General features: G+C 32.2%; 2 protein-coding genes across 2 annotated transcripts; both read right to left on the bottom strand.

Annotated features, from left to right (window-relative positions):
* Positions 1-1563: 1563 nt before the first annotated feature.
* On the bottom strand, positions 1564-3903 carry LOC111316438 (uncharacterized). Its single transcript, XM_022918388.2, has one exon. The coding sequence runs from the start codon at positions 2906-2908 to the stop codon at positions 1766-1768; it is 1143 nt and encodes a 380-aa protein (XP_022774123.1). The 5' UTR covers positions 2909-3903; the 3' UTR covers positions 1564-1765.
* A 2381-nt stretch (positions 3904-6284) lies between these two features.
* On the bottom strand, positions 6285-9184 carry LOC111317070 (subtilisin-like protease SBT1.7). Its single transcript, XM_022919398.2, has one exon. The coding sequence runs from the start codon at positions 8861-8863 to the stop codon at positions 6581-6583; it is 2283 nt and encodes a 760-aa protein (XP_022775133.2). The 5' UTR covers positions 8864-9184; the 3' UTR covers positions 6285-6580.
* Positions 9185-13249: the final 4065 nt, after the last annotated feature.

Genomic DNA, 13249 nt, shown 5'->3' with positions numbered 1-13249 from the left:
TGTCCTAGGCAGAGCATCAAACTCATTTTTGTTATTACTTCTGCTGATACCCTCCATGCTCTTATGCAAACTCTACAGCAATTGAACCAACAAAAAAATGAACATTTGTTTCTCTAAATAATTGACCAGAGATCTGAATTAACCAAAATTTTGGCTTTGATTAATATAAAATGTTATTTTGGTTTCAATTTTATTTTGATTAGTAGTTTCTTTTCTTTTTATTTTACCTGAAACATTTTAAGCAATCCAAAGTCTAAAAAGGAACCCCAAGAAACATGCACCTCTATGAAGAAAAGGAAACAATGGTATTTGATTAAAATGCCACATATGTCAATTAATAGTTAGAGATTAATGGTTGGATAGTCAAAATTTAATGATTAAATTAAAAATTATAATAGTTAGATGATGATTTTTAAAATGTGACTATAATTAAATAACCAACAATTTATTTCACACCAAAACCAATAGCTAATTTCTCTAACTTTGTAATTGCAACATGTAATCACAGTAAAAAAGTTTCATGGAATTTTTCGTTCCACTAGAAGTCTAGAACAAGCTTTCTCTAATTACCAAGTAATTGACTTGAAAGTTGATTTCCTTTTAATTTCCACTGAGAGTGGAGATATTTGGTTTTGTTAGTGTTGGAGAAGAAATGGAAGAAAAAACAGGTATCACCACTCACGCTTTAGGTAAAATCAATGGAAATAGAAAACAGAATCAGTTAATATTTGTCCTTGCAAGCGGCTTTCTTGGTTACTCGCAGCATGTTCTCGAGACAAACTTGTCTACGCCACGGGCAATGGAGTTATTGGAGTATAGGTAAGCCTTTAGCCTATTACAAGTAACTGCAGATGAAGCTTTTATTTGAGTACTGACTACCTTCCAATGTGACAGCAGATGAAGCTGAAAACCCTCCTTTGTATCAGACATTCCCTTGTTGAAAAACTTACAAAACACCCATTTCCATTATGGATTCTAAAAAAAAGCCTAATATTATGGTTAAACTTAGACAACTACTCAAGTTTTTTGTACGAGGAATTAAACTCAACACATGAAAATTTGTTCTTATATTCAGCGACTGAATCTTTGAAACATATCAACATAGGCAAACATTATTGTCTTTTTCCTAAATTCTTCAATTGTTTATACAAAGAGGGACATTTTCTGAAAAAAAGACTGAAAATAATTGAGAAATAGATTAAAGATGGAGATGAACACTCTCATGCGTGGAATATGCTGTCCAATTGTTGAGAACAAAAACACAGTACAAGGAAAGAATTATTGGATTCTTCCTTCAATATTTACGTTTGCTTTGTTTTTGGGCAAAATTGCATGTTTTTAACCTTTTTTTTTCCTTTCTGTGTCTGCGTCTCTGTTTTATGTGTGGTTGTAGGCTTTAGTGACAGTCACGAATTGCCGTTTTCGTGTCCTTTCAAAGTTGACACTTTAATCATGATAAGCTCCTCCACCACCATCGCCACATTTGCTCATGGTCATCATTCCCCCCCTCCCATCACGGCTGCTGCTATTTTTCAATCATTAATTTATATCAGAAATGTGAATTTGAAAATTTATTGGAAATAATTCTCAAACTTCAAATCTCTCAAGAGACGGTGAGAGACAGATTTTATAGGTACAAGTGCCTGCACTTTGAAGTATTTCAATATTTAATCTAAATAAAACGAAAACTAAAAGAAAAAAAAAGTTGATAATGATGAAAGAATAGAAAAAGGAAGCATGCGAGGGATTGTTCATGAGTCTTTCTTTAGGCCTCATCAACATAGCTTGCATGTGAAAGCTCCTTTAACCATTCAAACGTTCGATGACGTGAAAAAGCTTGCTTCCCTTCTTGCTTTTCATTTTCCTTTTCTTTCCTGTTCTTCCTTATCTTCAGTTCTTGCAGCAGCTTCTTTTTCTCTTTCATGGCGGCATGCAACATTGCTTTCTCTTTCTCGCTGTTCTTGTTACTTTTGATGATGATTATGTTGTTCAGTGGAACTGTTTCAACTGCATTAACTGAACATTTACATCCACTAAACAACCCTATTCTCTTTTCTAAGAACCCTTTCTTCAAATCTTGCTGATTCTTTGCGCCTTCAGTACCAATGTTAACAACAATCTTACTGGTGCCGTTCTTGGTGCTTGAACTGCCGTTACTGCTATTACAACTGCTGTTTCGGCTGACCGAATTTCTATTAGCATTAGTGTTGTTGCTACGAACTTTCAAGTCTTGCAATTCAAGTTCTGGTGCTCGAACCAAACCTAACCTGAAAAAATCCCACATTGATGATTTCTGGTTTCGGCTGCTGACATTTACTGGCCGAGTTTTGGACAATCTTATCTGGGGTTTGGGACTTGGATGTGTGCTGAAGTTGTTTGTGATTTTAATTGGCTTTGACTTGAAATTGAAACTGGAATTGGAATTGACAACTGAATTGAAATTTCTTGCTGTAACTGTGATGGAATTACTGCTACTTGTTGAGTAATGACTACTTCTATTGCTGTTGCTTCTGCTACTGCTACCAATACGTGTGAACCTACTTAATGATCCATGATCCATGGACTCTGACCTTGAGAGGCAGCGGCCAGTGTTCTGGCTATCGTGGCGGCACCCTGTCAGGCCGCTATCTGAACTAACTGAGAGACGCAGGGGTAAAATTTGGCCTTTAAAGAACACGTCATCAGCTGCGCACATTTCTGGTTCTGTAGAAAGAGAGCCACCCCATGAACCGAAGTTAAAATCTTCTTCTGCTTTACTTGCTTGGGATTCACCAGCTTCATCATTCCTTGGCTGGACTTGGTTCTCTTCTTTAATCAAATTGACTGGCAAATCACACAATGACAATGCTTCTTCTTCCTCAGCTTCCCATTTTCCTTCATCATCACAGCTAATTGCTGTACTCTCCATGGTTTGAAAGTTAATGCAAACTTTCTATTTCAAACACTGTTGGATCCTCCTGGGAAGAAACAAACAGTGCAGAAAGTGGGATTTATATATCAAGAACAAGGAAATTTTGAATTGCGGAGAGAGAAAGGCGGAGAAATAGGGAGACAAGTGGAATATAAAGAAGTAAAACCAACTGCTAAAGGAGCAATAAACAAACAATGGAAAATACAAAAGTCAGTGCAGGCCAAGCAAACAGGGTCTCTTTCTTATTTGTGAGTGAAAGAAAGTGAGGGGCTATCAGGCCGGCCAATAGTCAAGCTAGTACATATGCACCCTCACTTTCATCGATACTATTGGGGACGACAAAGAGGTTAAGATTTTATGCTGTAGTGGGGATAAAACCTAAAGGCTACAGCTAAAAGACAACCTTGGCCGGCATGCAAAAATTTTAGACCAACATCCACTTTGGAGCATGAAATTTGGAAGGGAAAAAAAATTGAAGAAGTTAAAAATGGGATGTTGAGTTAATTCACAGTATCAAACAATGATGGATATATCCTTTCGACAGCAAAACAACCTCCAGGATACCATCTATGAATCGAATTCTTCTGGGCCTATTCATGAAAAGAAAATTTGAACTGTTGATAATGGCATATATATACTCCTGAGATGGGGACTAAAAGAGACAATACACGGAGGGTTGGTGTTGTTTTTATTATATAAAAATGAAATTTGGGTGCTTAAATTTTGGAGTCGGTGGCCTTGGTTTTGGGTAGGGGGTAGATTGTGATTTATGTGGTGCAAATTGAAGCTTTAAAGATTTATGTGACTCACTGAGGTTTTTTTTTTTTTTTTCCTTTTTTAACTTTGCTCTGGAAAGGTGTTTTTGGCTTTGCTGGTCAAGCGGGAAAGGAATGACTTGTATTTCACTGCATAAAATAAAGTTTTTTCAACCAACCAAACTGTAAAAAAATAAAGAAATAACAGTAGATTTAAGTTCATGGACCACTTAAAATTTTGTTTCACTCAGAAAAAAAAAAGAGCTAAAGTTATCTAATTGGTCAAAAACCATGTAATTTGTTTTGAAAAAAAAAAAAAAAAACAGGTCAAGAAACATCTTCTGTTTAAATTTCCTTTAGGTTGCCATATCTTTACAGGGATTTTGAAAATTGAAATTGAAAAGATTCTGCATGATCATGGAGTTTGATATGGTATTCATTTTCATTTGTTCAATGCTATTAATGAGTTTTTCTGGAGAGATTTGACTATGTCATCCACTCATTTATTGAGAAGTAAATTTTTACGGTAAAATGATCGATTAGGCATTTGAATTAGTTGGAACTTTTATGTTTTTCGAGAAACTTTTTACTTTAAAATTTAGTGTAGGAGCTTCCACATTAAGATGCTTTTCTATGTTAATTCTTTCCGAAATAAATAAATAAATATCTCAATCAATCAACAATATTTTTAATTTTAGTTGAGAATAATTGTGAACGGAAAAATAAAGTTGGTAAGGTGGTTCCATCATAATAGCTTACTTTATGCAGGGAGAAGACTCGAAAATTTTTTTTGGTGATTGTTAATTTTTTAGAGAAATTATTGCATTTAGGGAAATTTTTAAATTTTATTGTTAAGATTAATAAATTAACACGTATTTTTATGACATATTAAAAAACAAAAAAAAATTAAGAGACAAAATATGTTTAGTCCAAACAATTTCTCTATTAACTTTTTTTAATGTTATTTTAAAAAATATAGATTACAAAACTACAATTATTATTAATTAATTTTTTTTTTTTATCTAAGATCTTTTAGTATTTGATAATCACTTTAAATTTTTATTAATCAGGAATCAAGTCGGATCGGATCCCATAAAAAAAAATAAACTTTTTTAAATCTGTTTTTCTCATTCATAATATTCGAAATCAAAATCTTACTTAAAACAAATTGATCTCCTTATCACTCGAACCAATTAGTATTTTTATTAAGCAGGGACAGACTATCATGATTCTTACATTTCTATATAATCATTTTAAGATTCAAAACACCTCGAAGCACATAATTCATGTGCCTAATAAAACTATTTTACTTGCCTTTAAAGGAAAGAAAATAGACAGTCTTATGAAGGTTTTTCTTTAAAAAGGGAAAGGATTGTGAAGTTCTAATCACTTTGAAAGTATGATTAGAAAAGAAAATCAGAAAATTTATTTTATGTTTATCACTTGTTAGTTTGTGTAGCAAAAAGCATGCAAATTATAAACTTCTTGTTAGTACCTTCTCTCCTTCACACCCTAAAAAAATAGGGACAGAGAATAAATTTATTATTTTACTTGAATAAATTATTCAAATTTACCATTAATTTTTTAAATAGTGTAATTTTACAATTATATTTCTAATTTTAGATCAAATTTATGATTCAATTCAACAGATAATGCAAAAGATTGTGGCAAAGGCAACCTGCAATATAATTGTTGTTGAATCTACTTAAGTTTTTAGAATAATTGATCACCCAATTTAATGTGATATCCGAACTCTCGAATTTAAATCTTAAAATATAAAATTTTATTTTAATATTTTTTTCATCCAAAATCTTGTGGTTCATTGGACTTTGTAATACTTTTTTAATCTTTCCTAAGCTTGCACTTTCTTTTTACTTTGATGCACTCAGACATTTTCTTTAGGTGGGTGAAGGTGAATTTGGGTTGGATCAAAAGCAGTGGCTTGAAACTGCTGATGCAACCAGTATACTCCATGACCCAGACTTTTGACAAGAACCCAAAAGCAGTTCAACCCTCCAAGATTCTGTGTGAACTTCTTTTAGTGTTATTTGTTTTTTTTTCATTTATATGAATGATGAAATTAATTTTAATAAAATTAAAAATTATAATAAAAATTATTATAATTGTAATTAAAAAATTATTATAATTACAATTAAAAAATTTTTGATAAAAAATTTATATTAAATGAATTTTTTTTAAATTAACATTTAAATTTAAGTAACGATGCAATAAGTTCAAGTACACCGCACCAGCTGACCTTATTTCCTCTGACAGCTCACCATTTTGGTAGAGAATCCTCTGACAACTCACCATTTTCATTCATATCTCATTATATCATCTGTGGTAAAACCTTCTATTTTTCCCTTTAAATTTTTACAAACATGGAACATTTCTGTTCTGTTCTACCTATTCTTTAAAAGCACAAGCTATGTATTAAATTGGCATTGGAACATTGGGACAACTTACAGCTGTTTATGTTATCAAAAGTCCTCGCACCCCATAACTGTGCTTTGCTTTCCTGGTGACATTTCCATTCACTTTTGTAATAAAATCTCAGTTCACAACCATATTCAGTCACATGAGTGATTGAGTCTGATCTAGACCACGTATAAAGTGAATTGAAACCAAGAAGCCCCATGAAATTCTTGATTGCTTTAAACTTGAAACAATCCACATATCCATACAATGTACAATGAGAGAAAACAACCCAATTTTCCTGGATTTCATGCTTTCTCTTAGATTACAACATCAAGCACTTAGACCCAGCTTCCATTATTTAACTGGATAGCAATTATAAGCGCATCAAGCAACATGAAACTATTAAGTCTAAAACACTAAACAATTGCAATCCCCCTCTTCTTTTGAGTGAGTTCAAGGAGCAAATTAAGTTTGTACCATTCACTTTCTTCTCCTATCAAGTCCAGCTAATTGCAATGGGACTGCCCACGGTGTACTTCCCATCAGACCATTCCAAACGAGCAAAGCTGAATGTATTAGAAGGCTGTGAACTTCCAGTGAACGTGACTGTATATGATTTTTTCTCATTTGCTTGGCTGAAACTCAACGTCTGTGGCTCAATTGATATCTTAACTGTCGGGGTTTCTGGTGATATCGACACCTTGTAAGTTCCTGGTGAGCCCACATTTGTAAGAGTTCTAGTATACTTAACCACATTTGAGCCACCCATTATAGTATCAAAATTGACAGCAAACGATGGGTAGTTGAGATCAGTAACTCTATATTTCTTGCTAGCATCACATGAGAAGTTTCTTCTAGCGAGGGATCTAATTTGAAATTCACTGTAGTTTAAGGCACAAAGGAAACCAAGATAATCTTCAACTGTTAAATCATAGACAAGTCCTGGATTGAGCGCTGATACAGGATCTACATGTCCAGCTCCATGATCAAACGGGGTGGATGCTTTCCCAGTAGCAATATCTTGCAATTTCTGCTTGTTTTTGTACTCTGTATAAGCTGTGGTCATGAGAGCTGATCTGATGGCTGCAGGACTCCAATCTGGGTGAGCAGCCTTGAGCAATCCCGCAAGGCCACTAACATGTGGGCAAGACATTGAAGTACCTGAAATAATGTTAAAATCCACTCGTCTGGAATCCATTGCCAACCCTGTCGGACCTGCAGCCCCGGACCACCCTGCTAAAATGTTGACACCTGGAGCAATCATGTCAGGCTTCAATATCTCCGGGGTTATTAAATTAGGCCCTCTTGAGCTAAAAGCAGCAACGACAGGTGATGGTTCAATACCAACTTTGGTTCCTTCAAAAAGAATTGTCACAGTTGGTTTAGGATTAGAAAACAAGTAATTTTTTATAGCATCACCAGATTTTTGACCCACAGCAGTGGCCGGAAGCAAATGAGCATCCGCTACAAGCTCTTCACCATTTGCTGCATTGTTAGCCAAAACCATTCCTATACCGCCAGCGGCTTTAACAACAGCTCCTTTTTGAACCCTGGCGTTCATTCCACGATCGCAAAGAACTATTTTGCCTGCAACTTTTTCTGGTATCAAAGAACCCATCATACACAAATTCCCGCTCGTAGCATTACTAGCATTACCAGCATAAACAAATGGTAACAACTTTCCAGGCAAGGTGCTGCCCTTGTAAAGAGACACACCAGAGTAATTTCTCCCGTTTCCAAGGCTAACATAAGCTGGGAAATCACGATCCAATGTGCCTGCACCAACGGTAGTAATCCAAGGAGCCACGTTTGATAAACTGTAAGGACCTGGACCACCATTTCCTGCTGAACAAGAAACTAAAATTCCCTTTTCCATAGCAGCAAATGCTCCAATTGCAACACTATCCCTGAAATAATCCGACTTGCCACCACCGATTGACATTGAAAGTACATCAACGTTGTCATCAATAGCCTTATCCATCGCAGCCAAGATGTCTGAACTGAAACATCCACCGGTCCAACAAACCTTGTAAACAGCTACTCTAGCGCGCGTGGCCATACCACGCGCCGTCCCTGGGGCATACCCAAACAAGCTGGCCCCATCCACCACCGACCCAGCAGCCGTGGATGCTGTGTGAGTACCATGTCCATCATCATCTCGAGGTGATTTTGATTCCTTGGACACATCAATTGGACCCAATGTAGCCTCATACCCATTAGCAAAGTACCTTGCACCTATCAGCTTTCGGTTACAATTTGATGATCTAAAATTGGTGCCTGATTCACACGCGCCTTTCCAGTTGCTTGGTATTGGTCCAAGCCCCGTATCAGCAAAGCTCTTGCTTTCAGGCCAAACTCCAGTATCTAGTACACCAATAATAACTTCACTCACCGAGTCAGAGTCGGGGAACAAATCGGCAGCTTCACTGAGTCCAAGAAACTGAGGTGAACGAGTGGTGTGCAACTCGTATCTTAACTCAGGTAAAACTGCAAGGATACCTGGTTGGCTCTCGAGCTGTTGAGCTTCCTCATTGGTTAACTGAGTGGAGAATCCGTGGATAACGTTCTCGTAGGTATAGAGCATTTGACCTGAGCTGGAAACTGATTTCAAAGACGAGTCATACCAGTGAGTATGGTGCTGGAAACTCGCTGGCATCTCGGATTTAGCCATGTGGACTATGTAGGTCTTCCTCTGGTTCTTCTTCTCCAAAGGTTCAGACGTAGACACGTGGCAAAAACGCAGAAGAAGAACAATCATAAAACACTTAACCATCTCCATTTTGTTCACTGTCTTCTTCACTAGAAAGAGAGGAAGGGATAGGAATGAAAGTTTGGATAAAACTCTGGTTTTATACAGAAAAATAAAAAAAGAGAAACAGCTAAGAATCTTAGGGTTTTTCCACCATTTTTTAAAAACCCTTGATGGAAAAGAAGAGAGAAGAACGTTTGCTTGTAGGGACGGTGGTACCGTAGTAGTTGCCTTGATCTTTGAATGATTGGGTTGAGACAAAAAGAAAAAATAATAAAAAGGAGAGATAGAGGTTAAGAGCAGAGGTAAAATATTAACTTTCCTTCACATGATATCATGCTTTTATCCATGTCTTCAAAATCTTCTCCTTCTCTCGAGAATTATAAATGATTTTCTCTCCTCCACTACTGTTTGCTGATAACCCGTGTATTTTCCTTTGTCTTTTAGCAGATTTAGGAAACACATGAAAGTATAAAAAAAGCAGAAAAAGCTTCACTCTTTATATATATTTTTTGGGTTAATGCAAAGAAAGATCTTAAATTATAATAAAATATTAATAAAATATTTAAATTTAAAAAATTTTAATATAATATTTAAATTATAATTTTTATTAATTAATATAATAATTAAATAATTATGTATTAAGCACTTTATTATTATTTAAAATTAATTATATTAATTAATAAACTTATAATTTAAATATTATATTAATTTTTTTTAAAATTTATTAATCATATCAAACATTTCATTAAAACTTAAATATCATTCGCAACATTAATTTTTTTTATTCCTCTATTACCTTGAATTAGAGGTGGTCGGTGATTAATTAAAAAAAAAGAAAAAGAGATGGTTTGGCAATTACTAACAAGTTATCTTAAAAATGGTGCTAGTGAAATAATAAAGTATAACTAATTCTTTTAGGTTTGAATATTTTTTAATATATTTTAGGTTTTCTTCATGTGCAAATGAATTGATCAAAACAAAAAAAATTAAAATTAATTAATTGGTTTTGAAAATTGTTTTAAAATTTTCTGATTAAGTGTTAATAATTTTTAAACTTCGTCAATATATTTTTTTCAAATCAATTCAAATGTATTTATTTACAATAAATTAATAAATTTATAAAAAATTATTTGTTATAATCTTCTAATAAATTCAAATTTAAAACAATTAAGACGAGCAAATTTTGCAACGAGATGAGTTAACATCTCACTTGCTGAAAAATGTTTTAAATTTGCATGAATGTAAATGGAAGAATAAGATGGTGGGTATAATCAAAAGTGGGGGACGGCGGAGAAATGAAGATTCCTCGGGATTAAAATACGATAGCTAGTATTTTTACCTCAAGTATCATATATATTAAAAGAATAATTAATTGACAATTTAATTCGAATTTTTAAGAAGATTTGTTTTAATTAGAAAAATTTTCAAGTTTTAAGAAAATTTAAATATTAAATTAAAACTCATTAAAAAAGTTTGGATATAATTTTTAGATTTATTTAAATTTTGGATCGAGTTTTAAATAAAAAATATTAAAATCTGAATCCGATTTGATCTAATTTGAATAAAATATATAATTAAAATATTATAATTATATAAAATATATATGAATTTTTATTTTTATATTTTATTTTTTAAAAAAATAATTTTTTTATTTTTATTATATAAATTGTCATAATATATAAATATGAAAATCTATAGTTAAACTTAACAAATAAAGTTGTCACCAATATTTTTTAACTAAATATAATAGGTAACATAAGAAATTTATCCTTTTAAGAAGCTCTTAAGCTTGACTAAGGGTCCCTAAAAGAATATGTTCGGGTCTACAAACCAGAGTAGGGTTTAAGAGTTCGGTTACATATGAGAAATATTATAGCACCCCTATATGCTCATCCAAATGATGGTACCATCTTATTTTAAATTTATCATAAGGTCTTAATTTTAATAATTTTAAAAATTATTGTTCAATATTGAAAATAATTCTTAAAATTTTTTCATCAATCTAATAGAACTCTTAAAAATATTTTCTTACCTCAAGAATATTCAAGGATCTCATTTGTTTCCTTAAAGAAACTCTGTCATAAAAAAAATTAATTTTTTTTGACAAAAATATATCTAATTATTTCATCATTTGGGCCAAATTAAAATTTTTTTTTTAATTTTTAAAATTTTCACCATTTAAGCCTCTTTAAAAAATTTTTTTCTTTTATTGGATTTCTAAATTTTCTACCATTTTGGTCAATCTAAAAATTTTTTTTTTTTGAAATTTCTAAATTTTTCACCATTTGGGCATATTTAGAAATTCTTTTTCTCTTTTTTCTTATTTTTTTTGGAAGGAAAATAATATGACAATTATTTTTTATTGATCTTTCATTTAAATTCCTCCATCATTTGGGACAAATTTAAAGAAATTTCTCACTTAGAGATTTCTTAGGAGTTTACCATTTAAAATTTTTAAGATTTTCATCCTTAGATAATTGTTAAATGTTTTCAACCAAATTTTTATTTTTTTATTTTTTATTTTTTTCTCTCTTTTTTTTTTTATAAAAATAGTACTAATTATTGTTATTGAAACTTTATCTAAATTATTTCATCATTTGGGATAAATTTTAAAAAAATTTCTCACATAAAATTTTATAAAAATTTACCATTTGAAATTTCTAAAAATTTCATCATTGGATAATTAATATTTAATCTCAAAAAATATTTATTTTTTATTTTTTCATAAATTTAATCATGCAAAAAAAATTAAAAAAACAAAAAATTAAATAAAAAATACTAAAAACTAGAAATAGCTTGGTTGGAGTGGCTTAGCATGACTCGGCTTCAGACACAGAATGCGGCTCGAGGGATGTGACTTGGCGAATCGGGTTGGCTTGACTAGGCTGAAGGGTTCGATTTGGGACGTGGGTCGACAAAACCGGTTACGCTAGGTTCGGATCGGCCCGAATAAAAACATGTAAATCCTAAAGGTTTTTTAAGGTCAAAATGACATCGTTTTGGGATTAGTATAAAAGGCCCAGTTTTAGCTTTTTGCTTCAAATCCCCTTTTCATTTTCTCTTTCTTCCCTTCTTTCCTTTTTTTCTCTCTCTAAAAATTTGATGAACTCCGATTGAACTTTCGTTAGATTCTGAAAAATGCACCAAAATCTGGGTTGGTTCGTCGAATGTTCGTTGAAAAATTTAAACTTCGTCAAAATCTACCATCAGATTCTGGAAGATCTACCAAAAAATTCAATCGACATCAAAAAATTAGTCAAAAAATTCAACTGACGCAGGAAAATTCATTGAAAACTAGAAATTTTCATCGAAATCTGGGAATTTTCTAGATTTTTTCAAAAAAATCCTTTTTTTCCCTTAAATCTAAAAAATCTTTGAAAAATTTTTTTGACTGCTTTCTGCTTGTGATGTTTTCTTTGAATTCTGTTTCTATATTTTATGTTCTATGTCCAAGGTTGTATTTATAGGGCTTCAAATCTAAGAGCTCTAAACCAGATGGGTTTTCAATCCCTTTTGAGTTTTAATTCGAAACCTTAATTCAACTTAAACTCTTTAACCCAGTTCTACCCAAACTAAACCATTTTTTCCCTTTTTTTCATTATTGTTTTTTTTTTTTAATTATTAACAAACTCAAATCTCGTAGATCCCCAGATAAATTAGGGTGTCTACAGTTGCTCCTCTTTACACATTTTCTGTGAAATAAGAATTGTGCAAAGACATAAAAAACCCAATAACTCAATATATTTTTTTGTTTTTTTGTTGTTTTTTTTTTAGACTCCTTGAATAACATAAAAACTCCTTTAAATAGAGGCTCCATGACTTTGAAAAGGTATATAAAGCTTATCTAAACAAAGGTTCAACGACTTTAAAAAAAAATAAAAGCTCCTCTAAACAGAGGCACAACAACTTTAGAAAATAAAGAGCTCCTCTAAATAGAGGCATAACAACTTTAAAAAATAAAAGGCTCTTCTAAATAGAGGCACAACTTTAGAAAATTAAAGGCTCTTCTAAACAGAAGCACAACAACTTTGAAAAATAAAAGCTCCTTTAAACAGAGGCACAATAACTTTAAAAAATAAAATGCACCTATAAATAGAGGCACAACAACTTTAAAAAATAAAAGACTTCTCTAAATAGAGGCTCAATAATTTTAAAAAATAAAAAGCTCTTTTAAATAGAAGTATAACAACTTTGAAAAATAAAAAGGCTCTTCTAAATAGAGGCACAACAACTTTAAAAAATAAAAGGCTTTTCTATGTATAAGCATAACAATTTTGAAAAATAAAAGGCTTCTTGATAATCATGTCTAAAGGAGTCATAGATCATGTCTAATGAATTTTGTAATGGAAACTCAAAGATTCACAATTTGAGTTTGAAATTCAAAGGTTTAGATTCGTAAAAACCTTTCAACTT

The sequence above is a fragment of the Durio zibethinus genome, chromosome 24, assembly GCF_047325235.1.
Source record: "Durio zibethinus cultivar Kanyao isolate XHJ-2024 chromosome 24, ASM4732523v1, whole genome shotgun sequence".
Taxonomy (NCBI): domain Eukaryota; kingdom Viridiplantae; phylum Streptophyta; class Magnoliopsida; order Malvales; family Malvaceae; genus Durio; species Durio zibethinus.
The sequence above is the reverse complement of the archived record's forward strand: the minus strand, read 5'-3'. Positions and strand labels throughout refer to the sequence as shown.

Bases quoted from the DNA above. Each gene is read 5' to 3' on its own strand.
- LOC111316438 (XM_022918388.2), bottom strand. From the start codon at position 2,908: ATGGAGAGTACAGCAATTAGCTGTGATGATGAAGGAAAATGGGAAGCT.
- LOC111317070 (XM_022919398.2), bottom strand. From the start codon at position 8,863: ATGGAGATGGTTAAGTGTTTTATGATTGTTCTTCTTCTGCGTTTTTGC.